Source organism: Bos indicus, chromosome 14, assembly GCF_029378745.1.
Source record: "Bos indicus isolate NIAB-ARS_2022 breed Sahiwal x Tharparkar chromosome 14, NIAB-ARS_B.indTharparkar_mat_pri_1.0, whole genome shotgun sequence".
NCBI lineage: Eukaryota > Metazoa > Chordata > Mammalia > Artiodactyla > Bovidae > Bos > Bos indicus.
Window position 1 is genome coordinate 64,958,001 of NC_091773.1, and position 24,463 is coordinate 64,982,463.

At 37.0% G+C, this 24,463-nt stretch overlaps 1 protein-coding gene across 16 annotated transcripts in view; it reads right to left on the minus strand.

Annotated features, from left to right (window-relative positions):
* The window catches only part of VPS13B (vacuolar protein sorting 13 homolog B), an 807,303-nt gene that overhangs the window by 194,534 nt on the left and 588,306 nt on the right, over positions 1-24,463 (minus strand). For all 16 annotated transcript variants that reach the window (XM_070803099.1, XM_070803104.1, XM_070803105.1 and 13 more), the window contains one exon: positions 24,095-24,232. In XM_070803099.1, coding sequence (XP_070659200.1) covers positions 24,095-24,232 — 138 coding nt within the window. The remainder of the gene's footprint in view (positions 1-24,094; positions 24,233-24,463) is intronic.

Here is a 24,463-nt window from a genome sequence, read left to right on the forward strand (position 1 = left end):
GTGCTTCTTCCTTTGGAATTTTATTTGTAAAACACAACTTTTTTTTTTTTTAAGACAAGTTGGGCTTGTGAGGAAAACAAGTCAGCGGCCATGGTGGCTATGTACAGACATAGGAATGACTGCCCCCCTCCACCACAGTAAATACAAATCAAAGAACAAATATTTAATCAAACTTGACTTTATGTGTTATTGTAACTCTAAATATTTTTTATTATTAGGTCATGGTTCATAGTACACTTCTTTTTCTTATTCAGCAATTCAAATTCAGATTTTTGTTAGTGTTCAAGTAAAGGTATTCATGATGATAATGGACAGTGGAGACTGAGTATTCACAGGTGTGAGAGCTAGAAAACTTGGAAATCTGCCCTTGACAATGAGATCAACATGTTTTCATTGAAGGTGTGAAGTGTAAAGATCTCAGTGGTGGCAGACATAAGTGTGTCAGTTAACAGTGGTACACCAAATGGAACTGGTTGTAGGCTGACACATGCACCGCTGAGGAGCCTCAGAGACATGACTGACACATGCCCTTGGGTCAGCCAGCAGCAGTTCATTGTGCTTATCACTGCGAACTGGGCATCATTATTACTAGCATAATTGCTCATGTACATATTCTTATCATCAAGCATTGACTTTTTTTTTGACTATACTGTCCTACCCCAAAAAATCACAACACAAAAGTTCTGATTAAAGGGTAAATGAATGGGTTTTCTAAAATGAATTTATCAAACTGAGCTCATCTAAATGAGCTTCTCTCCCTCTAAGTAGCTATCATAGAACACTAAGTACATTCCATTACTCCAATCATTGTGGCAGTGTTTTTGGTACTCATTTCCTTTTTTTTTCTTCCTGTTTTCAATGATGGCATATACTCATCCTTGGAGACAACATATCTGAATTTTAGGAACAGCCAAATGTTTTGATACAAGGAAGCAAAGATTCCAGACTGAGGAAAGATTAAAACATAGAGAAGCCAATTTATAGAGACTACAACTGCCAATGAGGAGACAATTTGAGCATTATTAAAAAATACCGAATTCAGAGTAACAGCAAATAACAACTATTGATAAATGGCCAACAAGGGAATATTTAGAAAATTAACTCATTTCTCCCCAGTTTTATTGACATATGATTGACAAATAAAATTGTAAGATATTTAATCTGTACACTATGATGATTGATGTACACTATATACTGCAAAAAAGGTCCCCCCCATCTGAAAAACCGAATTTATTTTTTTTAATGGGTAAATAAAGGGAAAGAAGTAAGCATTTATCCTACCTTTCTTAGGTAAACAGTTCTACTAAGCAATCGAATTAAAATGTTAGTTTGCAACCTCCAATGACTTTACGTATTTAGCGTCCGTAACTATTAACATCACAAGAAGAAACCTTTAGACATTATGTGACTCCTGATGGAACAATATAAAACCTTTTATAAAACAGTCTTGCTAAAAATAAATAAATAAAATAAACAACCTGAATCAGATTGAGCCATCTACAGGTTTATATGCAGGAAATATACAGAATAGGGACAGACAAAATTCAAACTGTGTAAAATTTACATGATAACTGACTTGGTTTCTTTAATATATTTGAATCATGCTCCCTGACTTCGGACTATAGTACAAAGCTACAGTAATCAAAACAGTATAGTACTGACACAAAAAGAGACACATAGACCAACAGAACAGGATAGAAAGCTCAGAAGTAAACCTATGCATTTATGGTCAATCTAAGATAAAGGAGGTAAGAACATACACTATGGAGAAAAGACAGTCTGGGAAAAGTGCACAGCTGTGTAAAAGAATGAAATTAGAGCACTCTCTAACACCATATATAAAAATAAACTCCAAATGGATCCAGTTCAGTTCAGTTAAGTCACTCAGTTGTGTCCGACTCTTTGTGACCCAATGAATTGCAGCACGCCAGGCCTCCCTGTCCATCACGAACTCCCGGAGTTCACTCAAACTCACGTCCATTGAGTCAGTGATGCCATCCAGCCACCTTATCCTCTGTTGTCCCCTTCTCCTGCCCTCATCCCTCCCAGCATCAGGGTCTTTTCCAGTGAGTCAACTCTTCACATGAGGTGGCCAAAGTATTGGAGTTTCAGCTTTAGCATCAGCCCTTCCAAGGAACACCCAGGGCTGATCTCCTTCAGAATGGACTGGTTGGATCTCCTTGCAGTCCAAGGGACTCTCAAGAGTCTTCTCCAACACAACAGTTCAAAAGCATCAATTCTTCGGTATTCAGCTTTCTTCACAGTCCAACTCTCACATCCATACACGACCACTGGAAAAACCATAGCCTTGACTAGATGGATGTTTGTTGGCAAAGTAATGTCTTTGCTTTTGAATATGCTATCGAGTAGCGTCTTTTAATTTCATGGCTGCAGTCACCATCTGTAGTGATTTTGGAGCCCCCCAAAATAAAGTCTGACACTGTTTCCACTGTTTCCCCATCTATTTTCCATGAAGTGATGGGACCAGATGCCATGATCTTAGTTTTCTGAATGTTGAGCTTTAAGCCAACTTTTTCACTCTCCTCTTTCACTTTCATCAAGAGGCTTTTTAGTTCCTCTTCACTTTCTGCCAAAAGGGTGGTGTCATCTGCATATCTGAGGTTATTGATATTTCTCCCAGCAATCTTGATTCCAGCTTGTGCTTCTTCCAGTCCAGCGTTTCTCATGATGTACTCTGCATAGAAGTTAAATAAGCAGGGTGACAATATACAGCCTTGACGAACTCCTTTTCCTATTTGGAACCAGTCTGTTCTTCCATGTCCAGTTCTAACTGTTGTTTCCTGACCTGCATACAGGTTTCTCAAGAGGCAGGTCAGGTGGTCTGGTATTCCCATCTCTTTCAGAATTTTCCACAGTTTATTGTGATCCATACAGTCAAAGGCTTTGGCATAGTCAATAATGCAGAAATAGATGTTTTTCTGGAACTCTCTTGTTTTTTCCATGATCCAGCAGATGTTGGCAATTTGATCTCTGGTTTCTCTGCCTTTTCTAAAACCAGCTTGAACATCTGGAAGTTCATGGTTCACGTATTGCTTAAGCCTGGCTTGGAGAATTTTGAGCATTACTTTGCTAGCGTGTGACATGAGTGCAATGATTGGTTTTTGAGCATTTTTTGGGATTGGAATATAAACGGACCTTTTCCAGTCCTGTGGCCACTACTGAGTTTTCCAAATTTGTTGGCATATTGAGTGCAGCACTTTCACAGCATCATCTTTTAGGATTTGAAATAGCTCAACTGGAATTAAAGACCTAAATATGAGACTGGGCACTATAAAACCCTTAGAGGGAAACATAGCCAGAACACTCTTTTACATAAATCATAGCAATATTTTTGGGGATCTGTTTCCAAGAAAAACAGAAACAAAGGCAAAAATAAACAAATGGGACCTAGTTAACTTAAAAGCTTTTGTACATCAAAGGAAAGGATAAACAAAACAACCTATGAACGGGAGAAAATATTTGCAAATGATGTAATCAATAAGGGTTTAAGTTCCAAAACATAAAAACAGCTCATACAATTCATGTTGAAAAAACAAGCAACCCAATCAAAAAACAGGAATACCTAAATAGACATTTCTCCAAAATTAACAAGGAAACACAAACGTTAAACGATACAATAGACCAGTTAGACCTAATTGATATCTATAGGTCACTTCATCCCAAATCAATGAATTTCACCTTTTTCTCAAGTGCACATGGAACCTTCTCCAGGATAGATTACATCCTGAACCATAAATCTAGCCTTGGAAAATTCAAAAAAATAGAAATCATTCCAAGCATCTCTTCTGACCACAATGCAGTAAGATTAGATCTCAATTACAGGAGAAAAACTATTAAAAATTCCAACATATGGAGGCTGAACAACACGCTGCTGAATAACCAACAAATCACAGAAGAAATCAAAAAAGAAATCAAAATTTGCATAGAAACTAATGAAAATGAAAACACAACAACCCAAAACCTGTGGGACACTTTAAAAGCAGTCCTAAGGGGAAAGTTCATAGCAATACAGGCATACCTCAAGTAACAAGAAAAAAGTCAAATAAATAACCTAACCCTACACCTAAAGCAACTAGAAAAGGAAGAAATGAAGAACCCCAGGGTTAGTAGAAGGAAAGAAATCTTAAAAATTAGGGCAGAAATAAATGCAAAAGAAATAAAAGAGACCATAGCAAAAATCAACAAAGCCAAAAGCTGGTTCTTTGAAAGGATAAATAAAATTGACAAACCATTAGCCAGATTCATCAAGAAACAAAGGGAGAAAAATCAAATCAATAAAATTAGAAATGAAAATGGAGAGATCACAACAGACAACACAGAAATACAAAGGATCATAAGAGACTACTATCAACAATTATATGCCAATAAAATGGACAGTGTGGAAGAAATGGACAAATTCTTAGAAAAGTACCACTTTCCAAAACTGGACCAGGAAGAAATAGAAAATCTTAACAGATCCATCACAAGCACAGAAATTGAAACTGTAATCAAAAATGTTCCAGCAAACAAAAGCCCAGGTCCGGACGGCTTCACAGCTGAATTCTACCAACAATTTAGAGAAGAGCTCACACCTATCCTGCTCAAACTCTTCCAGAAAATTGCAGAGGAAGGTAAACTTCCAAATTCATTCTATGAGGCCACCATCACCCTAATACCAAAACCTGACAAAGATCCCACAAAAAAAGAAAACTACAGGCCAATATCACTGATGAACATAGATGCAAAAATCCTTAACAAAATTCTAGCAATCAGAATCCAACAACACATTAGAAAGATCATACACCATGATCAAGTGGGCTTTATCCCAGGGATGCAAGGATTCTTCAATATCCACAAATCAATCAATGTAATACACCACATTAACAAATTGAAAAATAAAAACCATATGATTATCTCAATAGATGCAGAGAAAGCCTTTGACAAAATTCAACATCCATTTATGATAAGAACTCTCCAGAAAGCAGGAATAGAAGGAACATACCTCAACATAATAAAAGCTATATATGACAAACCCACAGCAAACATTATCCTCAATGGTGAAAAATTGAAAGCATTTCCTCTAAAGTCAGGAGCAAGACAAGGGTGCCCACTTTCACCATTACTATTCAACATAGTTTTGGAAGTTCTGGCCACAGCAATCAGAGCAGAAAAAGAAATAAAAGGAATCCAAATTGGAAAAGAAGAAGTAAAAGTCTCACTGTTTGCAGATGACATGATCCTCTACATAGAAAACCCTTAAGACTCCACCAGAAAACTGCTAGAACTAATCAATGATTATAGTAAAGTTGCAGGATATAAAATCAACACACAGAAATCCCTTGCATTCCTATACACTAATAATGAGAAAACAGAAAGAGAAATTAAGGAAACAATTCCATTCACCATTGCAACGGAAAGAATAAAATACTTAGGAATATATCTACCTAAAGAAACTAAAGACCTATATATAGAAAACTATAAAACACTGGTGAAAGAAATCAAAGAGGACACTAATAGATGGAGAAATATACCATGTTCATGGATTGGAAGAATCAATATAGTGAAAATGAGTATACTACCCAAAGCAATTTATAGATTCAATGCAATCCCTATCAAGCTACCAACGGTATTCTTCACAGAGCTAGAACAAATAATTTCACAATTTGTATGGAAATACAAAAAACCTCGAAAGCCAAAGCTATCTTGAGAAAGAAGAATGGAACTGGAGGAATCAACCTACCTGACTTCAGGCTCTATTATAAAGCCACAGTTATCAAGACAGTATGGTACTGGCACAAAGACAGAAATATTGATCAATGGAACAAAATAGAAAGCCCGGAGATAAATCCACGCACATATGGACACCTTATCTTTGACAAAGGAGGCAAGAATATACGATGGATTAAAGACAATCTCTTTAACAAGTGGTGCTGGGAAATCTGGTCAACCACTTGTAAAAGAATGAAACTAGAACACTTTCTAACACAATACACAAAAATAAACTCAAAATGGATTAAAGATCTAAACATAAGACCAGAAACTATAAAACTCCTAGAAGAGAACATAGGCCAAACACTCTCCGACATACATCACAGTAGGATCCTCTATGACCCACCTCCCAGAATATTGGAAATAAAAGCAAAAATAAACAAATGGGACCTAATTAACCTTAAAAGCTTCTGCACATCAAAGGAAACTATTAGCAAGGTGAAAAGGCAGCCTTCAGAATGGGAGAAAATAATAGCAAATGAAGCAACTGACAAACAACTAATCTCAAAAATATACAAGCAACTCCTACAGCTCAACTCCAGAAAAATAAATGACCCAATCAAAAAATGGGCCAAAGAACTAAATAGACATTTCTCCAAAGAGGACATACAGATGGCTAACAAACACATGAAAAGATGCTCAACATCACTCATTATCAGAGAAATGCAAATCAAAACCACTATGAGGTACCATTTCACGCCAGTCAGAATGGCTGCGATCCAAAAGTCTACAAGCAATAAATGCTGGAGAGGATGTGGAGAAAAGGGAACTCTCTTACACTGTTGGTGGGAATGCAAACTAGTACAGCCACTATGGAGAACAGTGTGGAGATTCCTTAAAAAACTGGAAATAGAACTGCCTTATGATCCAGCAATCCCACTGCTGGGCATACACACTGAGGAAACCAGAAGGGAAAGAGACACGTGTACCCCAATGTTCATCGCAGCACTGTTTATAATAGCCAGGACATGGAAGCAACCTAGATGCCCATCAGCAGATGAATGGATAAGAAAGCTGTGGTATTTATACACAATGGAGTATTACTCAGCCATTAAAAAGAATACATTTGAATCAGTTCTAATGAGATGGATGAAACTGGAACCTATTATACAGAGTGAAGTAAGCCAGAAAGAAAAACACCAATACAGTATACTAACGCATATATATGGAATTTAGAAAGATGCTAACAATAACCCTGTGTACGAGACAGCAAAAGAGACACTGATGTATAGATCAGTCTTGTGGACTCTGTGGGAGAGGGAGAGGGTGGGGAGATTTGGGAGAATGACATTGAAACATGTATAATATCATGTATGAAACGAATCGCCAATCCAGGTTCGATGCACGATGCTGGATGCTTGGGGCTGGTGCACTGGGACGACCCAGAGGGAGGGTATGGGGAGGGAGGAGGGAGGAGGGTTCAGGATGGGGAACACAGGTATACCTGTGGCGGATTCATTTCGATATTTGGCAAAACTAATACAATATTGTAAAGTTTAAAAATAAAAAAAAAAGAAGACAGATAGCTGATAAGTACATGAGAAGATGCTCAATATTGCTAATTATTAGAGAAATGTAAAGCAAAACTACAAAAGATACCATCTCACACCACTCAGTATGGTCATCACCAAAATGTCTAGAGAGGGTATGGAGAAAGGAGGACCCTCTCACATTGTTGGTAGGAAGGTAAACTGGTATAGAAACTATGGAGAAGAAGATGGAGGCTCCTTAAGAAACTAAAAATAGAGTTACCATATGATCCAGCAATCCCATATCTGGAAAAGATGAAAACTCTAATTCAAAAAGATACATGTTCATAGCAGCACTATTTACAATAACCAGGACATGAAAGCACACTAAATGTCCATTAACAGATGGATAAAGAAGATGTGATATAGGTATACAGTGGAATATTATTCAGCCGTAAAAAGAATGAAATAAAGCTATTAGCAGCTACATGGGTAGACCCAGAGATGATCATACCAAGTGAAGTCAGACAAATACCATATGATATCGCTTACATGTGTTCTAAAAAAAATGATACAAATGAATTTATTTACAAAACAGAAATAGACTCACAGACACAGAAAACAAACTTAATTACCAAAGGGGAAATCAGTGGGGGGATAAATGAGTAATTTCATTTAAATGATACACACTACGCACATTATATAAAATAGATAAACAAGGACATATTGTATACCACAGGGTACTATGTTCATTATCTTGTAATAACCTATAATGGAAAAGAATCTAAAAAATAATATATTAAAAATATATAGAAAGTTGAATCACTTTGCTGCATATCTGAATCACTGTAAATCAACTATACTTCAGTAAAAAAATAAAATAAATTGCAAGAAATGAAAAAAGAGATGGGGAAACCTATTGATTTTGAAAAAAATTTTTTTTACAAAAGAAATTCAAAAGGCATAACCAGTAGTGATGAGTAGATCTTATCTGGCTCTAGGTTAAGAAAACATACAAACAATAACCATACATGCCTACAAACAATGACACACACTATGACATTCATGAGATAATTAGAAATTTGAATACTGACTAGATATTAGATGATAGATGATGCTGAAGAATTATTCTCTCTAGGTTTGATAATGATATTGTGGTTATGTTTTTAAAAGTTCTTATCTTTATAAATACAAATTGAAATATTATAGGTGATATGATGCATGGGATTTGCTTCAAAATAATACAGAAGGTGAGGAAATGGATAGGGTTATATAGGAAACAATATATTGGCCATAAGTTGACACTTGTCTAGGCAAGAGTTTCTATATTCTATTCAGTCTACTTTAAAGTTTTTTTTTTATTTTTTAAGCTTTATATTTTGTATTGGAGTACAGCTGATTAACAATGTTGTGACAGTTTTAGGTGAAGAACAAAGGGACTCAGTCATACATACACATGTATCCATTTTCCCCAAAACTCCCCTCCCAACCAGGCTGTATTTGTATATGATATTTTCCATAATAGATAGTTTTTAAAAGGCATAGAGGTGAGAATGAGTACAGCGTAAGAAGAAGTCATATTGGAGGATGATTTCAAACCATTTGTTTCCAAACTCCTCTCTTCAGGGTCAATCAGTGACTCTGCTTCCAGTTTCAAGGAGAAAGAGAAACTCATTAAATTTCTCTTGGTTTCCTACTACCAAACTGAAAAAATACTTCCATATGCCATTTTCCTTTGCTTCCTTAATTTGTTAAGGTAACACTGGTTCTTTCACATGTACGTTGGATTCTTCTCCTTCACTTTGTCTAAGGAACCCACCTTTATCTTTTCTCTTTTTAGATTATCCAGTTCTTCTCTCAACTGGATTCTTCTGGCTGATATTTAAACATGAGAAAATTCAGGTCTCTTTCATTATAAAAATAAAGCCTAAAACCACCCCCTTTCATTTATAATAACTATAAATGGAGTACAACCTTTAAAAACCGTGAATCACTATATTGCCACTATTTTGTACATCTGTAACTTATATAATAGTGTGTATCAACTATACTTCAATTAAAAAAATTGGAAGGAAAAACCAAAACAAAATGCTCCTTCATATTCTTCTTCTTCTTCACAAACAAACTTCTTGGAAGAGTTATACTCTCTGCTTCCATTTATTTTCCTCCTGCTTACTCCTCAATGCACTGTAGACTACAGTCAATCCAGGTTAATCCAATGGGGTGAGAGGGTAATATTTTTAGCCATGATGTCTATAAATTCACTAGCTATTTTCAATTTCTCATTTTTCCGTAGTTTGTATCACTACCTGACACTGTCCTGTACTTCTACACTTTTTTCTCTTGGCTTCACTGACGTAGCACTCTCCAGATTTTCCTCTAAGCTATGCTTTCTTTTAAGGCTCCTCCTTTTCCTCCTGGCCAGTAATTACTGATTGGACTTCTTCAGTATGAAGTCTTAGACTCTTTTTTCCTACTTCTTCTCTTTTTCTTCTTCCTCTTTTCCCTTCTGAGTAATAATCTCATCCAGGTCTGTGCCTTGAATCAGCACCCATATTTTCCCAAACTTTCAAAACATTTAATCCTTTACCACTAGTCAGACTTTTGTGTGAGCAGCAGATACGTATGCACAATTACCAACACAGAACTCATGATCTCTCCCTACTCTCATACACAAACATAACAAACAAAATATACCTTTTCCAAAGCATTTTCTATAACATATCAGTCAATAAGACACCAGTTTGGGATGGCATACTAAAATACCACAAACTGTGAGATTAGACAACAGAAACTTATTTTCTCACAGTTCTAGAGCTGGAATTCTGAGATCAGGGAGTGAGCGGAGGTTGGTTTCTGGTGAAGGCTGTCTTCTGGGCTTGCATGGCTGTGTTATTACTGTGTCCTCACATGGCAGGGAGAGACAGAATGACAGCAAGTTGTCTGGTGTACTAATCCCACCATGAGGGCCTGACCCTCATTACCTCATCTAAATCTAATTACCTCCTAAAGGCCCAGCACAGCGGGGACTAGAGCTTCAACATATGAATTTTGTGGGGACACAATTCAGTCCACAACACAATATTCCTTCAGTTAGATCAGTCAGGAACCCTTAAGTCATCCTTAAACCTCTCTTATACAACATCCCCTCTACTCCAGTACCAGTCTATGGATTCTCCCTCCATATTTATCTACCAAATTGCTCACTTTTCTCCATTTCTATTACCATTCCATGACCCAACTTATTATCTCTCACCAGTACTACTGCAATATTCTGCTAATTTGTTGCTTGCCTCTATTCTAGCTGTTTTTATCTATTCTTTATCCTCCAACTAGAATAATTTTTTTAAAAAATGTGAATATAACCATATCAATAAACACTCATACTTCTTCTCTCCCCATCATATATATGTCCTACTTAAAATTCTTCAGTGGTTTCCCAGTGCTTTAAAGATAAAACCCCCCAAATCCTTTATTGTGGCCTAGAAGGCCTGGCTTCTACCTCTCTCTAGCCTCACATCCTCAGACTGTTCCTTCTCTCTGATTTGTTTTCATTTCCTTCAGTGTGCCACGATCCCCTTCCTCACAGGGTCTTTTGCACACATTCTGTCAGAAGACTGCCTTTCCCTCCATGTCTTTGGATAACTCCCTTTTATTCAAGTGTCTGTGGAGAAGGCAATGGCACTCCACTCCAGTACTCTTGCCTGGAAAATGCCATGGATGGAGGAGCCTGGTAGGCTACGGTCCACGGGGTCGCTAAGAGTCGAACACGACTGAGTGACTTCACTTTCACTTTTCACTTTCATGCATTGGAAAAGGAAATGGTAACCCACTCCAGTGTTCTTGCCTGGAGAATCCCAGGGGCGGGGGAGCCTGGTGGGCTGCTGTCTATGGGATCGCACAGAGTCGGACATGACTGAAGTGACTTAGTAGCAGCATTCAAGTGTCTGAACTCAGCTCAGAGAAGCTTCCCTAAATCTCTAATCTTTTACAAATCCATAAAAGTTTATGACACTTATATTAGCTTATAATTATATAATACTCTGGGTGACTACTTGCTCATCAAATCCTGTCCTTTCTACTAGATGGTATGCATTTCTTGAGAGAAATTACTGTGTATCTTTTGCTTACCACTGTAATTCCAAGGCTTAGAAGATTACTTGGAATATTATAATTGCTCATAAACACTTGTTGTGAAAAATAAATGAAGAGTTCCATTGGGGATTACGGACGTCATTTTAGAATTTGCAGGAATCTTAGGACAACTCTCTTATGATACAGAAGAAAATACTAGGGTTCAAAGAAGAAAAATGATCTCACTTAGAATTACTTTCTTAGTGACAGTAAACCTGGATTGTCCAGATGACACCAGGTTAGATTCCTGAGGTCTGAGGACAGTTATGATTTGATTAACTGAGGGAGGCGGGTGGTCAAGACTCATATTAGTTTGCAGAGGAGAGAAAATGATTGAGTAAAAGAAAAATCTGAAATGAAGATCACCAGTAAATACACCGAAGAAGTAATTAGGGCACAGGTAGGTGGCAGGTATAATGAAGAACCATTTCAAAGGAAAAACTAAAAAGGCTTGAATGAAAAAGGGATGAATTGACGGTGACAGTAAAATTGTGAGAAGACCTGAATGGAACAATGTTGCCATCACTAGCAAATGTAAAGAAATTCGAAGACTGTACTAAGAGAAGGAGTGAATAAGAAAAAGAAACAATTTTTGACTTAATAAGTGAAAGTGAAGTTGCTCAGTCCTGTCTGACTCTTTGTGACCCCATGGACTGTAGCCCACCAGGCTCCTCCATCCATGGAATTTTCTAGGCAAGAGTACTGGAGTGGGTTGCCATTTCCTTCTCCAGGGGATCTTTCTGACCCAGGGATCGTACCCGGGTATTTTAAATAACTAAACGCATCTCACAGGGAGATGAAGAAATAGTCCTGAAGGTGGACAATGAATCAAAATTAGAAATAGATGCATTGAAGGTTGTAGGCGTAGAAGAGATAGCTGAGGTTATTGTCTGTACAAAGAACAGAAGACTGAAGACAAAATTCAAAAACTTCATGATAAAAACACTCAAAGTGGGTATAAAGGGAACACAAAACACTCAAAGTGGGTATAAAGGGAACACAAAACACTCAAAGTGGGTATAAAGGGAACACATCTCAAAATAATAAAGTACATTTATGACAAACCAACGGGACTTCCCCAGTGGCCCAGTGGTAAAGAATCTACCTGCAATGCAGGAGACACAGGAGACGTGGGTTTGATCCCTGGGTCGGGAAGATCCCCTGGAAGAGGGCATGGCAACCCACTACAGTATTTTTGCCTGGAGAATTCCATGGACAGAGCAGCCTGGCAGACTACAGTCCACAGGGTCACAAAGAGTCGGACATGACTGAAGCAACTTAGCACTCATGCGTGCATGACAAACCCACAGTCAACACAATACTCAGTGATGGAAAGTTGAAAGTCTTCCTACTAAATTCTAGAAGAAGACAAGGGCATCCACTCTCATTGCTTCTATTTAACATAGTATTGAAAGTCCTAGCCAAAGCAATAAGAAAAAGAGGTATTCAAATTGGAAGGGAGGAGGTAAAACTATCAGTATCTGCAGATGGCATGATGCTCTGTACAGAGAACTGTTAAGTCTCCACCCAAAAACTGTTAGAACTAGTAAATGAATTCAGCAACGTTGTAGGATACAAGATTGATATACAAAAACCTATACAGTCATAATGAAATATCAGAAAGATAAGTAAAAAAAAAAATCCTATTTAAAACTGCATCCCCTTTCCCCCTCCAAACAAACAAACAAAAAAACAGCCCGATTACCCAGGAATAAACTTAACCAAGGAGGTGAAAGACCCATACACTGAAAATTATAAAACACTGATAAAGAAAATTAAAGATGATTCAAAGAAATGGGAAGACATCTCACGCTCTTGGATTGGAAAAACTAATATTGTTAAAATGGCCACACTACCCAAAGCAATCTACAGACATAATGCCATCCTTATAAATATCACCCATGATATTTTTCATGGAACTAGAATAAATAATCCTAAAATTTATTTGGAGCCACACAAGACTCAGAAAATTTCCAAAATAATCCTGAGAAAAAAGAACAGAGCTGGAAGTATAACCCTTCTAGACTTCAGATTATACTACAAATCTACAGTAATAAAATAACATGGTATTGGAACAAAAACAGACACAGAGATCAATGTAATAGAATAGAGGGCCCAGAAATAAACCCACACATCTATAGTCGACTAATTTATGACAAAGGAGGCAAAAATATACAATGCAGAAAATCTCTTAAACAAGCATTTCTGGGAAAGGTGGTCAGCTTCATGTAAAACAATGAAATTAGAACATTCCCTCACACTATATACAAAAATAAACTCAAAATGTTTTAAAAACATGAATATAAGACATAACACCATAAAACTCCTAGAAGAGAATACAGATGAAACATTTTTTGACAGAAATCATATTCAGTTCAGTTCAGTCACTCAGTCGTGTCCGACTCTTTGTGACCCCATGAATCGCAGCACGCCAGGCCTCCCTGTCCATCACCAACTCCCGGAGTTCACTCAAACTCACGTCCATAGAGTCGGTGATGCCATCCAGCCATCTCATCCTCTGTCGTCCCCTTCTCCTCCTGCCCCCAATCCCTCCCAGCTGATATCAGTCTTTTCCAGTGAGTCAACTCTTGGCATGAAGTGGCCAAAGTACTGGAGTTTCAGCTTTAGCAGCATTTCTTCCAAAGAAATCCCAGGGCTGATCTCCTTCAGAATGGACTGGTTGGATCTCCTTGCAGTCCAAGGGACTCTCAAGAGTCTTCTCCAACACCACAGTTCAAAAGCATCAATTCTTTGGCACTCAGCTTTCTTCACAGTCCAACTCTCACATCCATACATGACCACTGGAAAAACCATAGCCTTGACTAGACGGACCTTTGTTGGCAAAGTAATGTCTCTGCTTTTGAATATGCTATCTAGGTTGATCACAACTTTCCTTCCAAGGAGTAAGCGTCTTTTAATTTCATGGTTGCAATCACCATCTGCAGTGATTTTGGAGCCCCAAAAAATAAAGTCTAACACTGTTTCCACTCTTTCTCCATCTATTTCCCATGAAGTGATCAGGGAAATAGATGGGGAAAGAGTGGAAAAATCATATTAGGTTGGTGCAAAAGGAATTGCAGCTTTGCACTGTTGAACTTTGACATTTGATATTAGAATATATTCTTAAACAAATGTGGTTACGTTATACATCATTTTAATGTGTATTTCTCACTTTATTTTTTTTGGCTAATGACATTACTTGCTGTTTATTTTAGACTATAGAAATGATGTTGGACAAAAAGCAAATTTGAGAGATTTTTTAATTTGAGTTCAAAATGGGTTGTAAAGCAGCAGAGACAACTTGCAACATCAATAACACATTTGGCCCAGGTAATGCTAACGACTGTACCATGCACTGGTAATTCAAGAAGTTTTTCAAAGGAGACGAGAGCCTTAAAGATGAAGAACGTGGTGGCTGACCATCAGAAGTTGACAACGACCAATTAAGAGCCATCATCAAAGCTGATCCTCTTATGACTATATGAGAAGCTGCCGAAGAACTCAACATTGACCATTCTGTGGTCATTTGGCATTTGAAGCAAATTGGAAAGGTGAAAAAACTTGACAAGTGTGTGCCTTCTGAGCTGACTGAAAATAAAAAAAAAAATTGTTTTGAAGCATCGTCTTCTCTTATTTTATGAAACAATGTACCATTTTTCAATCAGATTGTGAAGTGCAACAAAAAGTGGATTTTATGGCTGACTAGCTCAATGGTTGGGCTTTCCTGATAGCTCAGTTGGTAAAAACTCCACCTGCAATGCAGGAGATCCTGGTTTGATTCCTGGGTTGAGAAGATTCGCTGGAGAAGGGATAGGTTACCCACTCCAGTATTCTTGGGTTTCCCTTGTGGCTCAGCTGGTAATGAATCTGCCTGCAATGTGGGAGACCTGGGTTCGATCCCAGGGTTGGGAAGATCCCCTGGAGAAGGGAAAGGCTACCCACTCCAGTACTCTGGCTTGGAGAATTCCATGGACAGTATAGTTCATGGGGTTGCAAAAAGTTGGGACATGACTGAGAGACTTTCACTTTTCACTTTCAGCTCAATGGTTGGACTGAGAAGAAGCTCCAAAGCACTTCCCAAAATCAAACTTGCACTAAAAAAAGGTCACAGTTACTGTTTGGTGGTCTGCTGCCCTTCTAATCCACTACAGCTTTCTGAATCCTCATGAAACCATTACATCTGAGAAGTATGTTCAACAAATTGATGAGATGTACCAAAAACTGCAATGCCTGCAGTCAGCACTGACCAACAGAAAGGGCCCAATTCTCTACCACAACCCCTGATTGCCCATTGCACAACCAAAGCTTCAAAAGTTGAACGAGTTGGGCTAGGAAGTTTTGCTTCATCCACCATGTTCACCTGACCTCTCATCAAGCGACTATCACTTCTTCCTCCATCTTGACAACATTTTGCAGGGAAAATGCTTCCACAACCAGCGGGAGGCAGAAAATGCTTTCCAAGACTTTGTTGAATCCTGAAGCATGGATTTTTATGCTACAGGAATAAACAAACTACTTCTCATTTGCAAAAATACATTGATTGTAATGGTTCCTATTTTGATTAATAAACATGAGCCTAGTGATAATGATTTAATATTCACAGTCCAAAGCTGCAATTACTTTTTGTACTATTAGGTTGTATACTATTTCTTAGATCAGTTTTCTGAGGCAAAATAAATAAGAGCAAAAAAAAAAAAAACAAAAACAGATGAGACCTCATCAAACTTAAAAACTTTTTTTCACAGCAAAGGAACAAAATGAAAAGACAACCTATGGAATGGAAGAAAATATCTGCAAACAATGTAACTAATTAAGGGTTAATATCTAAGATATACAAACAGGGACTTTCCTGGTGGTTCAGAATTCGCCTTGCAATGCAGGGGACACAGGTTCAATCCCTGGTCAGAGAACTAAGATCACACATGCTGAGGAGCAACTAAGCCTGTGCGCCACAACCAGAGAGCCCTTTCACTCGGGAGCCCATGTGCCACAACTACAGAGTCCAAGCAAATGAGAAGTATGGGGTTAACAGATACAAACTACTATACATAAAATGGATAAGCAACAAGGATATAGTGTATAGCACAGGAAATACAATAACTGACAATGGTCTGCTAAAAAAATGCTGGATCACTATGCTGTATACTTGAAATTAACACTATATTGTAAATCAACTCTACTTCAATTTAAAAAATTAAGCAATAAAATAAAATTCTTGGTCTACTCTCTATTTCACACCCTTATTTCAAGTTTATTGTTTTATTTTGATAAATCATAGGGAAAATAAACTATGATAATACAATGCTGCCACTGCAAATTGAAACCCGTAACACCTAGGAAATGTAAAAGTCAAGGTTCTCACAGTTGTATTAACTAGTTTACATTTCTTAAATGTAGAAGACAGCTTGCTAGTATGGCTGTAAAACTAAAATAGAGATAGGACTCCAGTGATCAAGGTGCGGACCTTGGCCCTATTTCTGGAAAGAGAAAAGAATAAGGGGTTAACTATCAGGGTTACAATAAGAAGATTAAATTAATTAAAATTAGCTTTTTAAGATGCTTCCTTTTACTTTGCATCTTCTTGTATATAAAAATCATATTGCCTATTCTTCATTTTCTACTCCAGAAAATGTCAGGGGGCTAGTTGTATTTTTTCAGGTTATCTTAATTTCCCTGAGTCAGTCATCTTCTACGTATGTCTGGATTAATTCCCAATAGTAATGAATTCTGTAAAAACAGAACATAAAAGCAGATATCATCATGAAAAGTAAACACATTTTAAAAATACACAAAATTGGCAGTAAACAACTTAGCATTTCTACTTTATATTCATTATAAACAAACCTATTTGAATGGTGTGTTACTATATCTGAGAAGCTTTTAAAGTAGTATTTCACATTATTCCAGTATGTATTTTCATTCAAATCAAAGAGGCTGTGGAAATGGGAAATTCTAGGATGGTTAGGAATTTTTTTTAAGTGAAAATTAAAATCCTTGCAACCTATAAAACACTAAATTTATAAAAAATGGACTACAAAAAATTAAAAGTCAAATAATATCTTAAAAATTAAATAAAACCAATCCAAGGCTTGAATGAAATTAGGAAAACTGAAAATGACATAGATAAATGAATTAACAGGTTAGTTAAGGAGAGAGTAAATAAATGATTTTATTATGAGAAAAACTATCAGTGGCTATGTGTTTCAACAAGTGACACCATGTATATTAAAATAAAAGAAACAGGAAATTATAGTCATAATTTGATATAACCATGTTGCCTAAAATTACATGAAAATTGTGATATACTATTTATAAGAAAACATAAATGTGGAAATGTTCTCCCAATTTGGCAAGTTTTTCTTTGCTGTCTTTTAAGTGTCATTTAGTGGCTACAGTGACAGTATTCAAATACATGTCTGCAAAGAAACAATGAAAAAAATACCAGGGAGTTCAAATATTTCTGTAAATGACCTTGAGTTAATTAGAAAAATCTGCACCCTTCCCAGTTCTTCTTCTCACATGTCAGCTCTCATTAAATTAAAAAAAAAAAATTCATTTCAAAGTTAAGAAATCCTATAGTTAACAAACTTTTAAACTGGGATCAAGGGGGCACATTCCTAAGTTTCTGTATGATGTCATATGAAGCAGTTCACAGCTGAATTTGAATTTGCAAAAAGTATGAATGAATTTTCAATATAAGAAGTATCTAACAGTAATTTCTTCTCTATAGGCTAACTGTGCTGGGAACAGGTGGCCCTGCTTTCAATTACGGAGGGCTAGCATGCCAGTGTGAGGCCTGGATTAGTTCACCTTCTCACGGGGAATTTTCCTCGGTTGGGAATGGATTTATTATGGCTTCACACATGGAATAGAGCTCATGTCAGCTGAGGGCAGTGACACATCATATGATTCAAATTAACCTGCTGTGGACTGTTCCGCGGGGCTTAGATTGTGTATTAAAATGACGACATTTTAAAAACAGCTTGAAAGAAACCAGGATTGCTGAACTGCAATGGTTCCAATTTGTTCCAACTAATCTATCACCTGCTGGATATATTATTCTAGTGGGTTTCTGGTAGCTGCTGTTTTCCAGGTTTCTCCAAACCAGTGACCTTGCTAATGGGTACAATTGTTGCCTCTGAAGGAAGGAGGTGGGGGTTGAGAGAGCTTTGAAGGGGTTTTTGATGTACAAGTTGGGACCTACCATTTGCTCTAAGGTACTATTAAGTGAACAGAGGAAATCAGGGAATACTCAACAACACTGCGTTATTTTCCCAAAAACAAATGCTAAGGAGCAGCATATGCATCACCTTGTTTAGATAAAATAATCCCTAAAAAAAATCTGAAAGGCTGAATTCAAAAGCTGTTAAGTTTGCACTTTAGGAAGAAAATTTAAGGTTAGGTAGTTATAGTCGGCATTTCCTCTACTCTTCAGGGCCATAACTTTTATTGCTACTGAAACTTTAATTCAAGAGCAAGAAAGGAATAAATGAAAATACACTATTTTAAAGTTGTAACATAAAGCATTCTTTGGGAATGATACTTAAATAAGATGTGCATACAGATTAAACTAATGGTATCAAAAGATTCTTAATGATAGTACTGCATAATACTTAAAAGCATTATTTGAACAACACTAAAAAAAAAAGGGGCTTTTTATTTTTCAAGGGAAGAGAATGGTACTGGGGAAAAATATAAAGCTGAATTTTGTTCCTCCAGTCTTAGCAAAAATAATATTGCTCTTAATATACTATTTCCTAAAACCTGGAAAAATATTTTTTTCCTTGAGTTGCCAAAAATCTATAAAATAATACATAACCTAGAGCCAGACATCCTGGAATGTGAACTCAAGTGGACCTTAGAAAGCATCACTACGAACAAAGCTAGTAGAGGTGACAGAATTCCAGTTGACCTATTTCAAATCCTAAAAGAGGATGCTGTGGAAGTGCTGCACTCAATATGCCAGCAAATTTGGAAAACTCAGCAGTGCCTACAGGACTGGAAAAGGTCAGTTTTCATTCCAATCCCAAAGAAAGACAATGCCAAAGAATGCTCAAACTACCACACAATTTCACTCATCTCACACACTAGTAAAGTAATGCTCAAAATTCTCCAAGCCAGGCTTCAGCAATATGTGAACTGTGAACTTCCAGATGTTCAAGATGGATTTAGAAAAGACAGAGGAATAAGATATCAAGTTGCCAACATCTGCTGGATCATCAAAAAAGCAAGAGAGTTCCAGAAAAACATCTATTTCTGCTTTATTGACTATGCCAAAGCCTTTGACTGTGTGGATCACAATAATCTGTGGAAAACTGTGAAGGAGATGGGAATACCAGACCACCTGATCTGCCTCTTGAGAAACCTCTATGCAGGTCAGGAAGCAACAGTTAGAACTGGACATGGAACAACAGACTGGTTCCAAATAGGAAAAGGAGTACGTCAAGGCTGTATATTGTCACCCTGCTTATTTAAATTCTATGCAGAGTACATCATGAGAAATGCTGGGCTGGATGAAGCACATGCTGGAATCAAGATTGCCGGGAGAAATATCAATAACCTCAGATATGCAGATGACACCACCCTTATGGCAGAAAGTGAAGAAGAACTAAAGAGCCTCTTGATGAAAGTAAAAGAGGAGAGTGAAAAGGATGGCTTAAAGCTCAACATTCAGAACTAAGATCATGGCATCCGGTCCCATCACTTCATGGCAAATAGATGGGGAAAGAGTGGAAAAAGTGGCTGACTTTATTTTTGGGGGCTCCAAAATCACTGCAGATGGTGACTGCAGCCATGAAATTAAAACATGCTTCCTCCTTGGAAGGAAAGTTATGACCAACCTAGAGAGCATATTCAAAAGCAGAGATATTACTTTGCCAACAAAGGTCCATCTAGTCAAGGCTATGGTTTTTCCAGTAGTCATGTATAGATGTGAGAGTTGGACTATAAAGAAAGCTGAGCACAGAAGAATTGATGCTTTTGAACTGTGGTGTTGGAGAAGACAAGTCTTGAGAGTCCCTTGGACTGCAAGGAGATCCAACCAGTCCATCCTAAAGGAAATCAGTCCTGGGTGTTCACTGGAAGGACTGATGTTGAAGCTGAAACTCCAGTAATTTGGCCACCTGATGCAAAGAACTGATTCATTTGAAAAGACCCTGATGTTGGAAAAGGTTGAAGGCAGGACGAGAAGGGGACGACAGAGGATGAGATGGCTGGATGGCATCACCGATTCGATGGAGATGAGTTTGAGTGAACTCCGGGAGTTGGTGATGGACAGGGAGGCCTGGTGTCCTATGGTTCATGGGGTCGCAAAGAATCGGACACGACCTAGTGACTGAACAGCAAAAAATGCTTTATTATGTCCCATTATTCCTACTGATCTCTTAATTAATGTAGAGTAGCTGTTTGCAGAGAGATAAAAATTTTTATTTAATAACACCTATGTACATATTTTACATGACAAACTATTTATAATAAGGAAATCTTCTCTTAAGGTGGCAAATTCTGGAGTGGTTCAAAGCTGTTAGCTTAATGTTCTAGTGGAATCCCACAGAACTGACATATAACTCAAACTAATCTCCCCTCAAATAATTTATGATAGATGGTTCTCTTGTTTAAAAAATATTTTATACTTTGAAGAACTTAAACCATTTTATATTTGATATTGTATTTTATTTCTCATAATAAAATATTATTAAAAAAAAAAATCAGGGCCTTCCTGGTGGGCCTACACCCTGGAACTAGAGAAGCCAGCACAAGCAGTGAAGACCCAGAGTAGCCAAAATAAATAAATAAAGATTTAAAAAGTCATTCTTTGCATCATTTCCCACTCTCCTATGCCCCAAAATATCTGCAGTTTGAGTCTCAGTAATTGTATTGATGGTATTAAGTAACCATATATAAATATATATTATTATGAGTCATATAAAATCTTGGTACAAAAAGTGTAGTCTCCAGATCCACAGTATTCATTTTACCTGTGAGAATGTTAGAAACATAGAATTTCATCCCTATGAAACCACATTTGGATTTAACCAGAATTCCAGAGATGTTCAAATGCACACTAGTTTGAGAAGCACTGCTGTAAAATAACTATTTCAATACATTAATTTAAAAGTTTGAACCCCCATATAGGCAATCTTTATTACTGAATGGGCATAAAATTAGAAATGGCAAATATGTAGTTTCCAATTTTAAAAAATATAATAAACACAAAGTACAACTGTTGTAAAAGTCATATATAGTCAAATTGAATGACAGAATGATAAACATATAAATTTTCATTTGCTCATTGATATTTCTCAAAATTCAAATTATATGGCAGCCACAAAAAATATGGTACACAATTTACCATTGACTTGAAGATCCCATCCCTTTTAGAAACAAATCAATCAAATGTAAACTAGAAGGGAACTTTCTAGCCAAAAGGTGAAAGACTGTGCCTAAAACCAAAAGAAATCTGAAACTAAAAGAGAGAAAAAGGAAGTAAATGCAAGTTTCCCTATCACTTCTCCATGAACTACTCATGTTCTTACTCTATTTCATTCATTCTGGCATGTTCAGTCTTCTGTCCTGCAACTGATGAAGTAAGAAAGCTACCGACTCTCTGCCTCCCTATGGACTGTAGTCTGCCAGGCTCCTCTGTCCATGGGATTTCTCAGGCAAGAATACTGGAGTGGGTTGCCATTTCCTTCTCCAAGTTGCAGGTGGATTCTTTACCACCTGAGTCATCAGGGAAACATCATATACATATATATATCATATATAAATATGATATACATATATATATATGATATATATGTGTATATGAAACATCATATATATATAATATAATTTATTTATGATATATATGTATGTATATAATATATATATATATATATTTAATAGCTTAAATAGCAGGGTTTTTTTTTTCTTAGTAGTATGTAAAATGTTTTTTCCTACATTGACGGTTGCTTGAATTCAATGAAATATGGTACTTCCCACTCACTAACCGAGGACTCACACTCTTTTTCAACCATCCAGCATTCCAAAGGATGCTTCCATCTTTAATGAATCCTTTAGACTTCATCATCAGCTTCTTCCCTTCCTTCAACTCTTTGAAACCACACCTATATACTAAATCTGGATACTAAAAATTAGAACTAATTCTTCATATATCTATATGTTTTAAATTCCAGCATCAGATAAACATGTACAAGAAGAACTGAGCCCCAGTGAAAGGGCCAACTGAGGTGATTTCAGGCTCTGTCTACTTTAGTCCTGATGGTGGGCCACTTTCTCTATTTGTAGTCATGAATCATAATTTACTGGCATGTTATGGCACACAAACTGAATCAGGTCCACATAGGGATAGCTTTCAATCACCAATATTCATGCCTTGCAGTATATTGCTAGAGATCTTAAGACAGTATAACGCCGCAGTTTTAAACTCCTAATGAAGAAACTAGTATTCTTTTAATGACTAACATGTTCTGCAGCACTGTGAGTATAACAAAAGGAAAATTTAACTGTAGTAATTTTTGTTAAATAAACAGCTCAGATCTCAAACAGGTGATGTAAGAGTAACAAAGAAAAGAAGAGGAATTATCCTCCAATTAGAAATTTAAAAATTAATTAAAAAAACATGACATGAAGGAGGAAGAAATAGAGCAGCAAAAAGAAAAAGCGTGAGGAGGAGATAGACAAGAAGAAAAAACCTTTAATTATACTAAAATTAGTGCAGTATCGGAGAAGGCAATGGCACCCCACTCCAGTACTCTTGCCTGGAAAATCCCATGGACGGAGGAGCCTCGTAGGCTGCAGTCCATGGGGTGGCTAAGAGTTGGACATGACTGAGCGACTTCACTTTCACTTTTCACTTTCATGCATTGGAGAATGGCAACCCATTCCAGTGTTCTTGCCTGGAGAATCGCAGGGACGGGGAGCCTGGTGGGCTGCTGTCTATGGGGTCACACAGAGTTGCACACGACTGAAGTGACTTAGCAGCAGCAGCAGCAGTGCAGTATAGACGTGACCTAGGTCTTTGGAGTCATAAAGACCTGAGTTTGAATGGCTCTTTTGCTACTGTGATCTTAGGCAACTGACTTCATTTTTCTAAGTCTTAACTTCTTTATTTGTAAAATGGAAATAATTATAGAGCCTACAGTTTGGCTTTATACAAGTATATAAAGTACCTAGTACCTGGGACATAATAAGCACTTAATACCTTTTGATATCTATATCTATCTATTTAAAATTGAGTGTTAATATGTCCCAAGCACTTTGCTAAACATTTGAAATGTGTAAGTATTTACCTAATCCAATCTACCTATGTGTATTATCTTGTGTAAGTATGTCATGTATCCTATCCACCTATCTATCCATTCATGCTCCCACCCATCTATCCATCCATTACCTATTTTATCTCTTCATTTACAGGTAAAGAAACGGAGGCACAGGAGATTAGACAACAGCCTAAGGTCCCACAGTTACTTAGTAGAAAAGGCAGAAATAAAATGACAACTACTTTTTTAATTGATAACTACTTTTTGTCAAACTAATGGTAAATTTTAAGGCATATTAATATTTGCCTTTTGATCTCTAGAATGGCTAGACTGAGAAGAGTACACATCTGGAAAACAAATTACTCATGGTTGGCAAAGAACGTCAAGATTACTAGCAGACTCCATGTATACATTAAGAGACTCACAGGAAAAAAAGAGTTTGAATTATGACTTTCTTACCTGGTCCATTAAGAAAATCTTTAATTTGCAGCGTTACGAGTGAAGGTGGAATACCACTTTTGCTGTCTATTTCTCCAGGTACCGTCTGCAGCCAAACTGTGCAATAATCCAGGGCTTCAGGCAAAGTCTTCCCAGGATCTGAAGAGACAAAATTAAAGCTGAAAATGTCCATTACAACACAAACATCAATTCTGGTGTAAGAGTTTGAGCTGATAACCAAGAGAAAAAAGTTAAAATATTGCATGTTACTTTCATTATTGCATTTGTTTGTATACATACAGTACATAAATATTAAAGAAAGCCCTCTCTGTACAAGGTAGACTGAGGAAACTATGTTTTCCAGAACCGGGCCAAAGAGGAAAAAATATT